The 19,601-nt window shown below is 42.3% G+C and overlaps 1 protein-coding gene across 1 annotated transcript in view; it reads right to left on the bottom strand.

Annotated features, from left to right (window-relative positions):
• Nucleotides 1-19,601, bottom strand: part of ITGA9 (integrin subunit alpha 9) — a 368,409-nt gene that overhangs the window by 39,234 nt on the left and 309,574 nt on the right. Inside the window, exons 24-25 of the mRNA XM_069561451.1 lie at nt 2,995-3,120; nt 49-168 (exon numbers count right to left, since the gene is read on the bottom strand). Of these exons, the coding sequence (XP_069417552.1) occupies nt 49-168; nt 2,995-3,120 (246 nt within the window). The remainder of the gene's footprint in view (nt 1-48; nt 169-2,994; nt 3,121-19,601) is intronic.

Raw genomic sequence — 19,601 nt, 5'->3', positions numbered from 1 at the left:
TCAAATGTTTTTAAATGAACTCTGAGAGTACAGTTCTTCAGGACTTACCTTCTTCAGTATTTCTGTGTTCAGCAGCATATAAATGTCTATAGTACGACTTTCTTCTTTAGCAAGTGCACTAAGGTTACAGTACATTGTTAGGCAAGAAATTCCTGTTTTTTCACAGTCCTGAGAAGAATAACCAGAGAATGGTCAAACTGTATTAAGAACAAAGACAAGAGGACAACACTTACAGAATCGGCATTTATAGATACAGAACAGGTATTTGTAGAACACAGCATTTATAGAACTGAGGCCTTTCTGCTGCTGCTGCTGCTGCTAAGTCGCTTCAGTCATGTCTGACTCTGTGTGACCTCATAGACGGCAGCCCGCCAGGCTCCCCTGTCTCTGGGATTCTCCAGGCAAGAACACTGGAGTGGGTTGCCATTTCTTTCTCCAACGTGTGAAAGTGAAAAGTGAAAGTGAAGTCGCTCAGTCATGTCCGACTCCTAGCGACCCCATGGAATGCCAGGCTCCTCAACCCATGGGATTTTCCAGGCAAGAGTACTGGAGTGGGGAGCCATTGCCTTCTCTAGAGGCCTTTCTAGGCAGATGAAATCCATAGGAAGATGCAATCATTCCTTCTTGTCACCAGAGGGCAATCAAAGGACTTCCTGTCCAGAGGGCACCAGAACACGCCTTCAAGTCGAAGCTCACGGGTGTACCTTACCCCAAAACTGGATTTTGCAAGGAGAAAGCAGTGAATTTTGTTTTTTATTTTTTAAATTTATTTTTAATTGGAGGATAATGCTTTACGATGTTATGATGGTTTCTGCACAACAATGTGTATCAGCTATGTGTATACACATACACCCTCACTCTTGAGTGTCTCTCCCATCCTCCCCATCCCACCCCTTAGGCCATCAGAGAACACAGAGCTGAGCTTCTCGCACTATACAGCAGCTTCCCACTAGCTAGCTATTTTACACACGGTAGTATCGGAGAAGGCAATGGCACCCCACTCCAGAACCTTGCCTGGAAAATCCCATGGATGGAGGAGCCTGGTGGGCTGCAGTCCATGGGGTCACGAAGAGTCAGACATGACTGCGTGACTTCACTTTCACTTTTCACTTTCATGCACTGGAGAAGGAAATGGCGACCCACTCCAGTGTTCTTGCCTGGAGAATCCCAGGGACGGGGGAGCCTGGTGGGCTGCCGTCTATGGGGTCGCACAGAGTCGGACACGACTGAAGCGACTTAGCAGCAGCAGTGTGTGTATACGTCAATGTGACTCTCTGTCCCACTGTCTCCTTCCCCTGCTGTGTCCACAAGTCTGTTCTCTATGTCTGCATCTCTAATTCTGCCCTGCAGATAGGTTCATCAGTACCATAAGATTTCAAATATATGCATTAATATATGATATTTATTTTTCTCTTTCTGACTTAACTTCACTCTGTGTAACACGCTCTAGGTTCCTCCTCACAACTGGCTCAAATTTGCTCCTTTTTATGGCTAATATTCCATTGCATATACGTTCTACAACTTCTTTGTTTTGTTTTTAAAGAGACACATTTAGTATTTTGGGAACATTCCTCTTATAAGTTTTGAACACAAGGTGTATTTCGTAGATTATGTGGTTTTTGCCTGGAAGTGACAAATGTAATTTTATACCCATTGTTTATATTGGGCAAATTGGAGGGCTACAAAGTCACAAGACTCAAGAAACCACAGGAGTAAAGAAAAACACGTTTAACCAAGAAAACATACGAATTACAGCTAGAAACCTAAATTCCAAATTTAAGTTACAAAGGAAGAATTCCTTTGTGTTATAGGATCCAAAATGTGTGAATATACGTTCATGATGTTTCACACATGGGGTAAAGATTTCAGCCAGATACAGAGCTGCATTTGTCAAACCACTAGATATCAATACATCTAACAGTTCTGAGGGCTGTTAAATAATAGTTGATCATCAGCATTATGTGAGTAAAAATATCCCAAACTTCCAAATGGCAACCAGTCATACTATTTCTACCGCCGAATAAAAGAGGAGGGAAATGTTAGTGAGATGTGCCATGGCTGTAATAAGGAACTGAAGAGATGTAGCCACAGATGGGGAGAAAGGAAGCTTTGCAAAAGCATCTGATTCCATCTTTAACACCTACACTTTTTAAAAAGTTGAGGTATAGCTTACATATAGTAAACAGAATAAATCCTAAGGATCCATCTTGATATATTTTTACACGCATTCATAACAGATCAATATGAAGAACATGTCCTGCACCTAAGCAGATTCCCTCATGCTCCTGCCTATCAATATTCCTCCAAAATTAACTGCTGTCCTGACCTCCACTGCCATTGACAGAGTTGCTATTTCTGAACTTCATGTAAGTGAAACACCATCTGTGTCCTTTTATCTCTAGCTCCTTTCACTCAATATTGTATCTGTGAGATTTATTCATGTTGTTGGTGTAGCAGTTATTATTGCTCGTAATAATCCAGTGTATGGGGTACACTGCAACTGTTTACACTTTCTCCTGGTGATGGATATTTGGATCGTTCCTAGATTACTGTGAACATTCTTGTCCATGTCTTTGGGGGATACAGGTACTCACTTCCCTTTGGGACATTCCTGGGAGTGGAACTGCTAGATCATAGATATGTTTAGTTTTAATATATACTGACCAACAGTGGTATATAAAGTGGTTGGACGAGAACCATCACTCTTGATTAGACTCATACTACTGGGAGAAATGTGTAACTTTGTACTTGGTGGGTTGCAAAGGTTTTCCCTTTGCCACCCAATGGAATCTGAAATGTAAATTTAACACTTTGATAGAAACCTCAGGCTGAAAAAACAGGAGTTGACTATAGTCCTTGTGACTTTCTAAGCCAACTGATTCAAACCAGATTTGAGAAATAATAAATGGCAAATAGAAAACTGGCTTCTCATCTCAGACTTGCCTTCCTAGTGAGGACCACCCACGTGAACCCAACGAGTAAGCAAATTCTTACCAAGACTTTTCTTCCCGACTTTGTGAAAAAAGCAAATATTGTATGGAAGATATTTTCTTGTTCTTGAGGGATGATGCAGGGGGTTGGGTTTTTCTGGAAAGAACAGTTTCCCTTCTCTTGGCCCACCTGAAAATGAAAAGAAATCTGGATGAGTGGTCCATCCCAAGAAAAGATCGTAAGCGTGGAATCCCTTCAGAGGTGGTCACAGTGTAGCCCAAAGACAACTATTACTCTGGTCCATTCTCTAGGAGACAATAATGGCAGAAAATCTGAAAGGCAGACGTAGTAGCATCAACAAGGCCAAATAATAAAGAAAAGTGGATGCTGAGTCATGAAATAATTGAGATGCAATGGCACACAACACACAAGTGAGACGTGACTAGGAAAGAGTAAGACTTAAGGAACTTTAAAAACAGCCTTACAGCAACTCTGAGATGAGCATTCATATTCTTTGTTTGGATACGGAAAATGAGACTCAGGTTAAGTCATTTGCCAACAATCACACAGACCAGAACTCAGGTTTTGGACCTAGATCTTCTGAGCTCCAGCCTTCAGGCATGGTCCACGGCCAGAAGTTTTCAAACTGTGCACCATGGGACCCATAGGGTGCTGTGAGACCCCTTAGTGGATTTCCTAGAGAGGAGAAGGGGGCACCAAGCAGGACTGCTATGGGTCCCCATCTCCATTCCAACTAGAGCATCAACCACCTATAATGTCATTTAAAATCAGGATTCTGCTACCAAAAAAATAAAATAAAAATTGGGCAACCATTGCATTGGGTCATATGCCCAAGGAGCTCTTGCTGAATTACCTGATTTTGCTTCTGACAGCTTTTGAGAGGCTAGTGGAAAAACAAGGCTGAGCAGCAGTGATGTTAAAAAAAAAAAAATCAAAACAACAGTACAGTCTTCCATGTTGGTTTCTTTAAAAACAACACTATTTTTGATGCCTCAACTGGCGAAATATTGGGAAAAAAAGCACCTCCTTTATATATTTTCATATAAAGTTGTTTGTAGTTGAAACCTTGATATAACTTAAGGTCAAGTCACAAAATTAATAGCAATTCATAATTTAGGATTATGTTTACAATTGATTTTAGCCAAAATCATCTATTTGAACTACACTCTCCTAAATTTAATGCCTTTGAGTAAAATATAGTGTGTTTACATTGATTCAAGAATGCTTCAGCTTCTCATTTGTGGTAAGGTTTAAATTTTTAACATGGAAACTTCTAAGTTCAGCTAACAGTACTAATCTTTAGACAAAGAACTATAAAATCTCCAAATGTGCTAAATAAATCTCTATTTTATCTTTGAACGTGTATGCCTGGATTTACTGTATATGCCTGAAGACTAAGATGAAGGTTTATTTCCTAAAATTAACTCTTAGAAAATAGTGTTACCTTTAAAAGTTTCTTATACTTTGGGGACTTACTGTACTTTATAATACATCGGTAGCCTTTCCCTTCTCCAGGGGATTTTCCCAACCCAGGGATCAAACCCAGGTCTCCTGCATTGCAGGTGGATTCTTTACCAGTTGAGCCACCAAGGAAGCCCAAGAATACTGGAGTGGGTAGCCAATCCCTTCTCCAGGGGATCTTCCCAACCCAGGGATCAAACCCAGGTCTCCTGCATTGTAGGTGGATTCTTTACTAGTTGAGGTACCAGGCAAGCCCTTTACTATACATGCCTGAAGATAAATAAGATGAAGGTTTATTTCCTCAAATTAACTCTCAGAGAATACTGTTGCCTTTAAAAGTTGCTCATACTTTTGGGACTTACCATTCTTTATAATACATTGCATTTTGCTTGTTTGTTTTTGGCCCTGCTCTGCACCTGGCAGGGATATTAGTTCCCCAACCAAGAATTGAACCTGGGGCCACGGCAGTGAAAGCTCCAAGTCCTAACCACGGACTTCCAGGGAACTAAAGGGACTTAGGGCTCTTTAAAAGTATTTTGTAATTTGATACTCTCTCAGGTGAAATCTGGGAAGATATACCAGCCTGAAATGGTCTCAATCAGTGTTGGTTCTGGATGCTTTTTGAGGTTACTAGAGGCAATTAATGGGAAGGAGGCAATGAGATTTAACATAGATGTGGTGATTATTCTGGGGTGCAACTTTTTAAAGTTGTGATAAATATTTTAAAGTTCATTTTTAGAAAGCAAAACATTAGTTGCTTACATTGTGAGAATTGTGAACAATCACTTCCAAGACAAATGAGAAAAACAACTGTTGTAACATTATGCAAATGAGTCTTTGTGTCTAGCAATAGCATTTTAGCATCAAACACGAATTCAAAATGTTCTGCATTTCAAATAAGTTACATGAATTGAAGATGATATCCTTTGGAATACTGTCAACTTAAACAGTGGCCTTAATAATGCAATCCATTGATCTCAGAAGATGTACATCTGCATGAAATCATTTTGTGAAATGTGTGAATGAAAAGAACAATATAAATTAATCTAGTATTCTTTTATAATTTTCAGTGTGCAATACCTGATTAGGTTAAGTATTATAAGTAGGTATTTACTTTTATAACTTTTTTTTAAAAAAATTAAGGTAAAATTTACATTCCCTAAAAATTTAAGGGTACAGTTTGATGAATTTTGACAAATGAAGTCACACATATAACCACCATCCCAGGGAAGGGACAGACATCCATTACTCCAGAAAGATTCCCTGACTCTTTTCCAGTCAATTCCCATCCCCCACCTCAAAGGCAATCACAGTTCTGATTCCTGTTAAGTTGGCCAAAAAACTTTGCTAAATTCACCTCTTTGGAAAAGTGGGGGATTGTGTTCTTTGGGGGTTGCTCTCTTTCTGGGTATACACAGCACCTCACAGATGGAAAACATTTTGTTCACTGAGCATTTGAGAACTTGAATGTGTGCTCATGTTAATTCCAGTCATATTTCACTTGGAAGTATGTGGGTCTCATTTTCTTCAGTGACCATTTGCTAAAAGGCTATTGGAAGGACCATCCTTCTGTAGCCCTGTGGCATTCACGTTCCTCTGTTGAGCTGACCAGGCTGGGCTCCTCAAAACACATTTCGTCTGGATTGAGAGTGACGGAACTCTGAGTCTCGCAGGATGCACCCGTTCCTAATTAAAATCAGGGTTGGGGCAGAGTTCCTCCTGGCTCCACAGTGGGTGATTCAGATTTCCAGGCAGGGAGGGGAAGTGGTGGAGCAGAGCCCCAACTCAGCCAGATTCACTGTCATCCCCACAGGACACCAGCATCTCGGGGCAAGGTGCAGGCAACCACAGTGGGAGAAAGGAGGACCAACTTTGGCTCCAATGAGTGGGGCAGAGACACAGCTCAGAGCTCTACTTTCCCTTGTCTCACTGGAGTCTCAGAGGGCCTGTAAAAAGGGTGATGATGGGGATGTGACGTGATCTGATGTGACATCTGATTTGCCCTAGGGGAGTCTGGAGAAGGGAAGCAGAAGTAGAGTCTCTGATGAATGAAAATCTCAGCCAGTCATGCTCTGACTGTGGTTACACGGGAATCACTTCAACTGGGGAAAATGACAGTTTGGGGGAAGGTTCAGGGTGGTCTCTCTCAAAGGTGAATAAAGGTTGCTCCGTGCTGCACAGGTCTGGTTCAGGCCAGCTAATCCGCTTGTAGACACTCCCTCAGCTAAAATGAGCAACTCAGGCCCTAGCTAGGGTCATGAGGGTGAGGGACTGTTCCATGGGCATGGATAGAACAGGTGTGACAGACATAACGGCACTCGACACTTGTGCAGCCCTTACTGCACACCCCTGTGAGGTGAGTGCAGTTACTGTTAGCATTTTACAGATGAGGAAGTTGACAGGCAAGAGGAGGCCATGTCTCCCAGAGGGCAGGCAGCAGAGCTGGGCTATACCACAGGTCATCCAGCTCCAGAGACCTTCTTACAAACTTTCCTACCTCTTAGGTCTAGAGGCTGAGGGTAGGGCTGGGGTGGGGGTCACGGAGGGATTAGGGGTGGAGATGGAGGTGGAGGGAAGCTATCCCTTTCTGTTCTTACCCAGGTTAAAGGGAAGGAACCATGAACCCACAAGCCCAGAAATTTCAGAGTCCTCCATCTGACCCACTTCTGTTCCATGGGAGATAAAGTGCCTGCTGGCTGGGGCACCAGGCCACTCCGTGCTGTCTTGGGCTGGAAGGGGAACAGAACATCCCGGAATGTTGTTTCTGGAAGGCAGCTCTAAGATCATGTTGTCCCGTGGCCTCGGCTGACAGATAAGGAACCAGAGGTCCCGAGTTCTGTGACTCGTCCAAGGTAACCTGATTGGTTGGTGGCAGCAAGCAGCACCCAGTGAAGGAATCCTCTGGCACAGATGGTCCTGGGTTTCACCTCCTAACAGCTGAGGCAGTTTGGGTCTCCAGGGCCTTAGTTTCCTCACGTGTGAAATTAGGATGGTGGTCTACATGGTCACTGAGGTTGTCCCCAGTTGTTAATTATGCCCCTTAAGGATTTTCCTGCCTTTTCCTTAGCACATGGAATCAGCTAGTCTCCTGCTACATAGATAAGCAATTACTCAGCACCCAGCCCCCACAACTGGGTTCTAACCCCTGTCACCGGTGGTGAAGTCATCAAGGGGAAGCAAGGTTTCCTTCTTGCAGACAATCCAAGCACCATGGCACTCATTTTCCAAAGGCTTCATTTCTGTGGCTGACCAAGGACTCTGTGGCCATTGCCCCCTGCTCAGCCCTGCCCACCCACTTCTCATCTATTTTCCAGACTATCTGACTCCAAACACTTCTCATGACATGGCCACTCACGTCCTCAGGGAGCTGAAAGAGGCCATATCTACCGGAATGTGAATAAAAGAACTTTACCAACACAGAAAAAAGGACAAGAGGACGTGGGACACAGTGTCAAGGCTGAACTTGGCCAAGGCAACTATTGAGGGTTTGCTGTTGCCATCTGGCCTCCGCCTCTCCCCTGGTCCTGACCCCAAAGAAAACATTGTGCAAGTTGAAACCAAACACTGGTTGTGATTTGGGAAACTGTGGGGAGCCCGAGAGAACGTGGACATCATTTAGTGGCAGAGTTTCGGTCAACCTCACTCAGGGGAACCTTCGTGGTCAGAAGCCTCCATGGGTGCAGGCCTGTCCAAGGATGAAGTATCCTCAGTGTACTCTAGGTAGCTGGGCAAAATCTCATTCAAGATACCGGATCTGAAGTATGAATTGGGCCTGACTCATGGGTAAAATATTGAAAAAGGGAATTAACTCTCTGTTACCAGGTGGAAAAGGACATCTAGACTCCCTAAAGTGTGGTGATCTGATAAAAGGGCTGGAAGAAACAGGGCGTGTCCATGTTGTGGTCTCAAAAGAGCGGCCTGTACAAGGTGCTAACAGTAGGTGGCTGACTTCAGAGTGAGAGAGAGGACACAGGTCTCTTCCAGGTGCCCAGAATACAACGGCCTTAACAGAGTCCCTGTCCCTGGGCCTGGAGGGACAGGGAAGCCCTTCAACCTGTTTTCTAAGTCTTCCTGCTCCAGGCATATCACCTTGGAAACTGATTTTAGCTGCTTAAGGCCCCTTCTCCATGCTGAGTTCAGGTATAAATGGGAATCATACTAACATTGGGTGCTAGTCTACAGCTATGAAAGTGCAAGTTGCTCAGCTGTGTCTGACTCTCTGCAACGCCATGGACGATACAGTCCATGGAATTCTCCAGGCCATAATACTGGAGTGGGCAGCCGTTCCCTTCTCCAGGGTATCTTCCCAACCCAGGGATTGAACCCAGGTCTCCCGCATCGCAGGTGGACTCTTTGTGGATTCTGAGCCACGAGGGGAAGCAAAGCTATGGGATAGATTTAATCCTTATAACACCCACTCACAGAGGGTGCTATTATCAGTAGGTGACCATATGATTTATTGTCTAAATGGGGATATTTCTGAGAATGAAGTGGGGGAGTCAACCAGACAGAACAGCAAGCAAGACCTGTATCAGGGATGCACCAGGCAAACTGGGACATCTGGTTTTCTTAAGTTTCACTCTATTTTATTTACAGATGAGAAAACTGAGGCCCAGAGAGGTTAAGGAAACTGTCATGTGCCTATCAGCTCTGACTGTGGAAGGAGCACCATCTCCAAAGTCCTCACCAGGCAAGATTGGGCACTTTCAGGGTGGTATGGCTGTAGATCAAAGTCCCCACCAGGACGCTCCCTCTCCAGCTTCACCTTCCTTGCATCCAGACTGCACACCCTCTGTCCCACTATATCATGGTTTATCTTTCATTAGCCCTCAGAGGAGGGCTCCTATTGTGACTGTCAATCTTGCCTACGTGTTTCTTTTTCAACCAGCATGTTGGGCCCTGTCATGAACTGCACTCCTGACTCAGAAAAGGTGGCCCTGAAGGTAGATTTTAGAGGGTAAAGAAACTTCTAGAGAGTAAAGGGGATAGGGGAGAGGGGAACTGCATGTGCAAAGGCATGGAGGTACAAACAGGAAGCTTGGGTCTAGACAGCCAGGGAGTTCAACACGGTCAAGCATTGGATGAACGGTGCTCGGGAGTAGTGATCAGAAATGAGGCAGGAGAGGTGGGCATGGACACAAAGGAAGACCTTGTAGGCAAGTCATAGAGGCGGAGAGTGATCCGGAAGGTGGATTAACAAGTCTCAAAATTAAGGGACCATTTTTTATCTCAGATATGTGGTATTACTGGTATATTTTTAGCAGGCTAATGAATGGATTTCCTCTTTCAACTGGTATCAGCCTCATTCCTTAACCATATTCCAAATGACTGGGTTCTAGGCATGGGAAGGGTCACCAAAGTGTCTAGCTTGAGGCCTTCCCCTCCACCCCGGATACAGTACACAGGAAATAAAAGAGAAACGTAAGGTTAAATTAATAGGGGAATAAACCCGGTGGCAACAGTTCTTCCCAGGAGCCATGTTCGGTGCCTTCACCAGTGTGGGTCTTAGGTGAAGTCTGGTCTAGAAACTGTGTTTGTGGAGATGACTTGGATTAAAGGGGGCCATAGGTTCATTTTTCAAAATAACATGTGTTTCACGTTAACTCACATTTATCTGTTAATCACTGACTTTCTGTTCTCTCTACATCCCAGGGCCAGTTTTCCATATCATGTGACACTGATCACAGCTGATGGCAACTGGGTAAACATGACCCATCCCCTGACTTACCACCTGCTCTTCTAAATTCACACGCCCCTTGAACTTAGAAACCCAGAGAATGTTTTGAATGCCTACTTTGCTAATTCAATTACCTACTGCCTACTCTTGGAACAAAGATATCAGAAGATAACAAGTCCCTTCTCTGTCATAGGAGGCTGAACACTGGCCACAGTGGCTTTGGTAATATATATTTAATTTGGTAATATATATTTAATATAAATATAAATTTCAATGTTTGAAATTAAAAAAAGTCCTCATAAAAGGATTGAGAAATGATACCAACTGGTTAATTTAGTGATCTAAGATGTTTACTACTAGAAAGATAAATAAAAGCTACACTTACATTCAGCAAAATGTAAACTATGATAGTTTTCTATAGTCTGAAAGTGCCCTTAATATTATCCCTTATGTTAATCACATTGCTATGATTTTCTATTAAGTGTCTTGATATTCACCAAAGAATAGTGAAAGATGACAACAATTTAATAATAAATCCTAAGACAGATACTTTTATGTATCACCCTTCATTTCAAGACTCTGTATAATGTATACCCAGAATAACTTAGCAGGGGTAGACGTTCAAAATCCCCATTTATTCACTCTGATTTCTCCAACTGCAATGACTTCTTAAAACAAGAGCAGAAAAATAGTGATAACCATCTTGTGTATTTTCTTATAATGGTTATGCCCAGTTCTATGTTACTAATGTATCTGAAAGATTGTGAACACAATTTGTGAGTGTGTGTGTACATCATTTTAAGGCAGGAGTTGTCAAAGGCATCCTTTGGTAGACTTTTCTCAAGAGTTATGCATTCTTTTGCTTTGTGAAAGGGTCCCCTTGCTTACCAGTTTGGCAAGGTATGATTTTCTGATATTTACCTCTGTGGGTAGCTAGAGACTCCAATGTGTTCCTACAAATAGATGAAAAGGAAAAGCACCTTGATGATCACAACAGTACAAGGTAAGTTAACATGAGGTTCTAGCTTTGGACAGGCCCTGCTAGCCCCACTCAAGTGAAGAGCTATGTTCTGGTTTCAAAATAAAATGGGTAAATGAGAACACAGAACAGCCGCCCATAAATAATAGCCCGTTGACAGACCTGAAGAGTTGAAACAGAAGGAGCAAGAAATGCAACAATGACCTAATGCCTTTTATTAATAATTTCTAGAAAGGGAAAGGCAGAGACTCTAAAAAGCCTGGAAAGATCGTAACTTCAACTCCAGATGTCTCCTTTCTTTCTAGTTGAAAATTATCTTCTAAATAAAAGACTTGCCTCCCCAACCCCCTCCCTGTCCCTTAAGGCCACTGTGAAAAGTGGTATTTGATCTGAAAGGTCAGCGTGTTACTGAGACCAAAACTAAAACAGAAAATAAAGAGGAAAAGCCTCAAAACCAACATTCCAGAGGAAAGAAAGAGCACGTTCTGTTGTATAATTCTGACCTCTGTATGAATCTGCCATTATTTCATAAAAGATATCACTTCTTATGATAAAAGGCAATGAATTTTTTCCCCACCAGCTCCAGGGTTTGGCTAAAACAATGGTATTTTTCACCATCCCCTGCACCAATTTCCCCTGGTGTCACAGGCCAACATGCTGAAAAGTCAAGAGTACAGGCCACCACTAAGGCTGCCCTGTGAAACAGGGTTCATTTACATTTAATCAGAGAAAGACAAGTCCCCCTTCACCCCCCATGAGGCCCATTTCAAAGCTTCGAGATGGCCTTTTACTGGAGTTAAAGTGATGCAGATGGCATGTAGTTTCAGAGAATCAGTGACACCAAAGAATTTCCAGATGTGGTCAGATTCTCTTTAGCAAAAAACTCAAGTATGCTATCTGAGTACTTGATGTGCATGCCAAAAATATTTTCCTTCCACAGATAATGAAACATTTTGGAAGCAGAATGGTCTGTTGATTTGGATAATAAATGAGTCAGTAGCCTCCATGTGGGACATAACATAGTCCCTGGAATTGTACTGGCTTATTTAAACTCTGGTTCTAGTGCTTGGACTGATTTTATGGTAAAGAACGAAGCTCATACCTATCTTATGTTACAGGATAAAGCAGGACACCTATGGATTCACTGAGTTATCTCTCCATTTATTAGACAGAGAACTTTGTTATTGCTCTTTTACCAAAAGGTAAATAATAATCATTTTCTGGATGCCGTATTTCAGGTATAAACACCTGTCTAACCTCTTATGCTGCATTTCTGAAGGAGTACACACAAAAGCCATGAAAAGAGAAACCTAGATGTCATTCATTGAATCTAAAGCTTTAAGACTTCATGAGAGGCCTGAAATATGCATTTGGGCATATGTTTAGGAGACATAAATGGAGTTGGCACCCTGACAGCTGAGGAGATAATGACTTCTCAGTGTCTAACGATGCTGAGGAAGTTCCCTGTGGTCAGAACATACCTGGTGGGTCTATGAGAAAAGAGTTTTCCTGTTTCCGAGCCTCCGATGCACACTCAATTAGTCCTCAGCAGGTTCAATGAGAACCATGTGTTTCTGGGCAATGACTGATGTGCTCTGTTTATCCTCAGTGAGATTTCCTGTTAGCAACTTTGCTAACAACCCGCCACGCCTGCAGTGACAGGGCTATGTTGCTTTTGAGGAATGAAAAAAGGAAGGAGGAAAGTAAACTGCATAGCCACCAACTTTTAAGGCTGATTTGTTTTGAAGACCAGAGAGCACAGGCTCCTCAGCATCATCACGCACGTGCTACCATGAAGTGCTACTGCTTCTAGACGTCTCAGAAGCCCTGCGCCCAAACTCTGAGACCTCTGATAACTGCAGGGTCCCCAGTCAGCCGGAAGCCGGCCCAGCTGCCCTGACTCACTCCCTCTATCCACAGGGGCTACAGGGCAGCCTTGGCACCACACTGCGCATGCGCACCAGGCTGCCACACTTCCCCTACCTTTCAGAGATTGTGGGTTGAGTGTAAGCTGTGCCCAGAAACACACATGCTTTCTCCCTGTAGCCAAGACTAAAATTGACCCAAGAGCCCAGGAACGTAATTCTCACTCCAGAATTCCATCAGCCATCCCCTCTCTTTTGGTTTCTGTTGAGAAAAAAGATTAAAAGCCAACCTAATCCCGACTCATTTCAGGACCTTATTATTCAGTTCACGTTCAGACATGTGCAGAAAGAAGGAAAAAGAAAGTGGTTTGAGGCCATCGTTGAAATCAGAGGACTTATGTGTATGTGTGTGTATGTATGTGTGTATGTATGTGTATGTGAGAGACAGAGAGAGGGGGGGAGAGAGAGAGCAAGAGAGACAGAGGCAGAGAATATGTTTTCATAATATCTCCAGCCCCAAAATTGTGGAGTTTAAGTTTGCTCTTAGAAGCCTGCATTTTTGATAAGTGATTCAGCCCCTTATTTCAAAGTTTTACATTTTAACTTTCCTCCACATTGAAATTAAAGCAACTTCTGTTGTGGGTGATGGGAAACAGTCAAAACATCTCAACCCAGAGATTCCAGTTGAGTGCACATTTTCTGAGTTCCTGGAGAGTGTGAGGTGCTCGTCAGATGCGCAGCAGGGTGTGACAGTGTCTAAGGAGACGCTCCCTGCCCTAACACTGAGAGATGTGATGGTGATACTAACAGAGTGGGAGCAGTCATCGCTCTCATTTATCTGAGCACACACTGCGGTCGGGGCACCAAGTGCTGGGGATGCACAGAAAACAAGGTGGCTGTGACCTTTAACAGTGCTTTTAATCTTGCGGAAGAAGAGAGACAGACAAAAACTGCAATTTCAGATAGTGGTGAGTGCTATGAAGAAACTAACACACAGGGAAATGGGACAGAAAGTTGACAGGTTTGCAACTTTAGCTAAAGTAGCCAGGGAAGACCTTCCCCCAAAGGTGAACTTTGGGGTCAGATCTATACAATGAGAAGGAACTAGCCATGCGAAGATTTGGGGGAGAGTGTTCTCAGCAAAGGCAGGTGCAAAGGTCCTGAGGCAGGACATTCTGGGAAGGCATCTAGGAGGGCTTGGTGGAACAGAGGATGTGTGAACTGGGTCTTGAGGAATGAGCGGGCTTCCCACAGCCAGAGGGAAGGGAGAAGCATTAGCAAGGTCATGGGGCCCAGAGAAGTGCATGGTGGGCGGGTCAGCAGCCTTCATGGTCCAGAGCGGCTGGAAGACAGGGTCAGGGTTGAGGTTGGGGGCAGAGGAGATTGTAGAATATAGCCTGGAGAGGTGAGTGGAAGGTCATGCAGGGTTTTCGACCTCATGGTTTTGGCCATTAAGATCTGCTTGTTGATCTTTTTACAGAGAACCTAAGGTTGTCTCGGGGAGCTATAAGGGAAATTATGAGGAATAGAAATACATTTTCAAATGGTAAACCAGGTCATCCCTACCAAAGAAATAATCATTTGTGATAAGAAGAGGCTGGATAAAGATATATAGTACTTGGGGCTCAGTTTTGAATTTTTATTTATTTGGGGATATGAAGAGAATAAAGAGAATGTCTTCGAATGGGAAAAAGAGAACTAAAGGAACTGTGAACTTTTTCGGGAAGACAAGTGGGAAGAATGATGAAGAAACGGCTCAACTTCTCCACAGAGGGAACTAGGCAACTGTTTTCCATTTTAGGTTAGAAAACATGGGGAAATTAGAGCATGATGAACTGCAGATAGTCATAAAACATGGGATTCAAGGGATATCAGACTGCCTCAACCAGGAGAACTCGCTGAAATACAGTTCTGTGGTTCTGGAGAGAGGTCTCGATTGTATTCTGTTCAAAGGCAGAGGGGTGGATCATATGACCTCCCCCCAAACCCATTTTAGGGCTGGAAATCCATCTGCTTCTGCAGGAAAGGGTTTCTTCTTTCCACCCCCGCTTCCCTCTCTTATCTCCTTATCACATAACATAAGCTGTATTACTAACAGTTAACTAATTTGGTTTTAGGTAAGTCCTTGAATTTCTACAGAAGAAAATGAGAGTAAAGGAGGGGGGAGAAAGCAGCATGTGTTTCCAGAGACAAACTTATTATCACCAAAGGGGAAAGGGGGGGTGATGTGAGGGATAAATTAGAAGGGTGGGATGAACATATACACACACCTATAACACATTATTGTGTATAAAACAGATAATCATCAAAGACCTACTGTAATAACTCAATATTCTGTGATCACCTATAAGGGAAAAGAATCTGAAAAAGAATATATACACACGATTGAATCCCTGGCTGAGCACCTGAAACTTACATGATATTATAAATCAACTCTGCTTCAATTAAAATATTAAAAAAAAAAAAGGCATGTGTTCACCAAGGCAGAAAATAGTAGACACTGAGAAAAAAAAGTGAGTTGTTCAATTTTGCTTTGGGTTATTTGCTGGGTTGCTTTAAAGTACCAGGCCTGGCTTGTGTACAAGTTACGTCTTGGCCTCTAGCAAGCCTGCTGCAGGGAGATTTCTTGTTCCAAATACCCCCCAAATCAGTGCAAAATGTGTGTTAACAACCAGCCAGCTTCAAAAATCAGTGTTACTGTCAACTGCTGTGGCCAGAGAAGCGATTCACTTTGGGGCAGAGATCTCCCCCTTGGTGAGTGCTAACAAGGACACACACAGACTCTTGATGTCCAGTTTGGACACCACCATGCAGGGGCGCCATGGGGGCTGGTATTTTAAGGAGAGAAACCAACTAGCACTAAAATCAAGCTAAGAGAATTATCAGCAAACACAGACTCTGGCAAGACCTTATGAGCAAAGATCACCTCACAAACTCCTGCGACAGCTTGGGTTCCCACCACCCCCAACCATCCCACTCCCCCTCTCGCCGCCACCATGAAGGTCTCAGCAAGACCTGCCCTGAACGCTATATTTAAAACCACAAATTTCCCCACTCTCACCCCCCTTCCTCCTTTATTCTTCTCCAAAGCATTTCCCATCATGGCATGTATTACACATTTTACTTATTTATTACTTGCCTCTACCAGAATGTAAGCTACGTGAGGGCTGGAAATTATTATTTTTTGTCTGTTTTGTTCCCCATAGTAGTAGTGCTTGCCACAGGGTGCATGCAAAGTATTTGCTGAATGAATGGAAGTGTGGATTTAAAAATCCCCACAACACCCTTTTGTGGCAAGGATTATCATCACCATTTTATAGATGAGGAAAGGGAAGCTCGGAAACAGTTAAGTAACATGCTTTAGATCATGGCATCTCAAATATTAACATGCAAAGGAATCACTGCGTTTAATAAAACACAGATTCTAATTCAGAAAGTCTGGGTGGTGTATGACAGTCTGTCTCTCTACACTTCTAACTTCCAGGTAATGCTATGGCTGCTGGACAGCTACATGTGCAGACAAAATGGAATTTTGAGCCTTGCAGCAGCTGTACAGTCTAGTAGTTAAGAGCAGACATCAAACTAATCATTTATTAACTCTGAGACCTTAGGCTATCCTTTCGTTTGTGCCTCTGTTTCCTCACCAAATTATCATGAAGATTAAAAGAATTTGTCCAGGTAAAGTATTTGGTATAGTTTCTCATCTATAGTAAGTTCTTAATAAAAGTTTATTATCATTATTAATGACAATAATATTGCTACTACTTTTTTAGCCTAAAAATAATTGTTCCTTCTGAGAACACTAAGGGAGTATTATTAAGTTATTTGGAGGACTGTTGCTGAAGTTGAAGCTCCAATACTTTAGCCACCTGATGCAAAGAGTCGACTTATCAGAAAAGACCCTGATGCTGGGAAAGACTGAAGGCAAAAGGAGAAGGGGGCAGCCGAGGATAAGGTGGTTAGATAACATCACTGACTCAGCGGACGTGAATTTGAGCAAACTTTGAGAGATCGTGGGAGACGGGAGATTGGAGTGCTTCAGTCCATGGGGTCACATAGAGTTGAACACGAGTTAGTGACAGAACAACAACAAAAAGTTATAGCCTACTTTACTAACATAGGAAAAGTCTACATTTAAACTGAGAATGATGACGACTCACATCTACTATCAAAACATTAGAAACTTCTACTGAATATATTATGTGAGAACTTTGAAGCACGGTCTGAAAAGCGGGATTGCTGGTATTTGTACTTTTAATTCTGATAGTTACTGTCAAATTGTCCTTCACACCAACAGTACTTGAGAGTGCCCATTTTCCCTCGTCTTAACCAACAGTGGATATTAACAATCTTTTAGATTTTTACTAGTTTAATCGGGGGGCACTTCATTTTCATTTGAGTTTACATTGCTCTGATTACTGGTGAGGTTAATATTTATTTGCCATTTAAATGTCTTTTTATATGTTTGTCATTAAAGTTTCTTCTTTTATGAATTTCCTGTTCATATTGCTCCACCCATTTTTATAATTTTGGGCCTTTCATTTTTATATGTATAAGTCCTTACATATTATTTGTATGTGAACTATGTTATCAGTATATTCTCCCAAATATCTTTTAGTTTTGTTTATGATGCATTTTGATCACAAAAGACATTGATATTTACATAGATTTAAACTTGCTGATCTTCTCTTATGGGCTCTAGAATTTATAACTTGCTTAGGAAGAAGAGCTTTCCTATACAAAGATTATAAAAATATTCAGTACTTTTTACTGATTTTTTTTACATACAACTTTTTAATCCATTTTTTTTCAGTCAGTTACAGGTTTTCTAAAATTTCTTCCCAAATGGATAGACAATTTTCTTCATATTATTTATTATGAAGGAGTCTATATATAATACTTCTATTGTTTGGGATGATTATTTCATCAGATATTTTTTCTTCTCCCTCCTCTCTATCCTCTCCTCTGGAACTTTAATTATGTGTATTTCAGTAAGATTTACGGTGTCCCACAGGTCTTTGAGGCTTTACTTGTTTTTCTTTACAGTTGGCCTTCCTTATCCACAGGTTCCACATCTGTGGATCTGATCAACCACAGGTTTAAAACATTTGTGAAAAAAATTCCAGAAAGTTCCAAAAAGTAAAACCTGGATTTGTCACATGCCAACGACTATTTATATAGTATTTATATTGTAATCGCAACTATTTAAAATTCTGTTTACATTGTATCAGTTATTATAAGTAACCTAGAGATTATTTAAAGAATATGGTAGGATGTGTGTGTGGGCTTCCCTGGTGGCTCAGTGGTAAAGAGTCCACCTGCCAGTGCTGGAGATGTGGATTTGATCCATGAGTCAGGAAGATCCCCTGGAGAGGAAATGGCAACCCACTCCAGCATTCTTGCCTGGGAAATCCCATGGATAGAGGAGCCTGGTGGGCTAGTCTCAGACAGGTCCTAGTGACTAAACAACAATAACAGGATTGTGTAGACTCTATGCAAATACTATGCCTTTTTATACAGGGGACTTGGACATCCATGGAATTTGGTATCCATGGTGGAGTCCTGGAATCAACACCCTACAGATACTGAGGGATGATTGTATTCTCTTTTCTGTTAGTTTTTCAGACTGAATAGTTTCTACCGATCTATCTTTAAGTTTGCTGACTGTCTGTTGGCTCAGCTCTGCTACTGAGTTCCCCAAGTAATTTTTCATTTCACTTTCCAGAATTTCTACTTGGTTCTTTTCTTTTTATATAATTTCCATCTCTTCATTAATATTCTCTATTTGAGGAATCATTGTTATCATACTTTCCTTTAATTTTTTAAACATGGTTTCTTTTAGTTCCTTAGACATATTTATAAGAACTGCTTTAAAGTCTTTGACTGCTAAGTCGAGCATCTGGGCTCCTCAGAGATAGCTTCTACTGATTCCTTTCCCCATTCTGCGCAATGCTTTCTTTGGACCTATTTCTTTGCATGTTTTGGAATTTTTTTTAAAAAATCTGAACATTTTAACACATAGTATTTCAGCAACTCTTTTCTGGGGTGGTAGCAGCTACTTTTTTTGTTTTGCTTCTTTGTTTAGCAGCTTGCCTGGACTAATTCTGTGGAGCTTGTTTCTCATGAAGTGTGTAGCCTCTAATGCCTCTGCTAATTTTCTTTACACTTATTTTTACTTTTAAGCCTGGTTTCCTAGAGGCTTTCCTGAATCAATGGCACCCCACTCCAGTACTCTTGCCTGGAAAATCCCATGGACGGGGGAGCCTGGTATGCTGCAGTCCATGGGGTCGCGAACAGTCGGACATGACTGAGTGACTTCACTTTCACTTTTCACTGTCATGCATTGGAGAAGGAAATGGCAACCCACTCCAGTGTTCTTGCCTGGAGAATCCCAGGGATGGGGGAGCCTGGTGGGCTGCCGTCTCTGGGGTCGCACAGAGTCGGACATGACTGAAGTGACTTAGCAGTCCTGGATCGACATAGCTTAGTAGTCAGTCAATGACTGGTCAGATGCTTTACATAAATACCCAGATCTCCACCCTTAGCTGACGGACTTGTGTGCGGTTTAGGGTTGCCTTCAAAGGTTAGGCAGTTTATAAGTGTGCCTGAGCTTTTCCTTTGTGCATTCACAAAGCCTCATATTCAGTCGGTTGATTATCTTGGATTT

This window comes from Ovis canadensis, chromosome 19 (assembly GCF_042477335.2).
Source record: "Ovis canadensis isolate MfBH-ARS-UI-01 breed Bighorn chromosome 19, ARS-UI_OviCan_v2, whole genome shotgun sequence".
Classification (NCBI taxonomy): Eukaryota; Metazoa; Chordata; class Mammalia; order Artiodactyla; family Bovidae; genus Ovis; species Ovis canadensis.
Note: the sequence above shows the minus strand (reverse complement) of the source record. Positions and strands in the feature narration are given on the sequence as shown.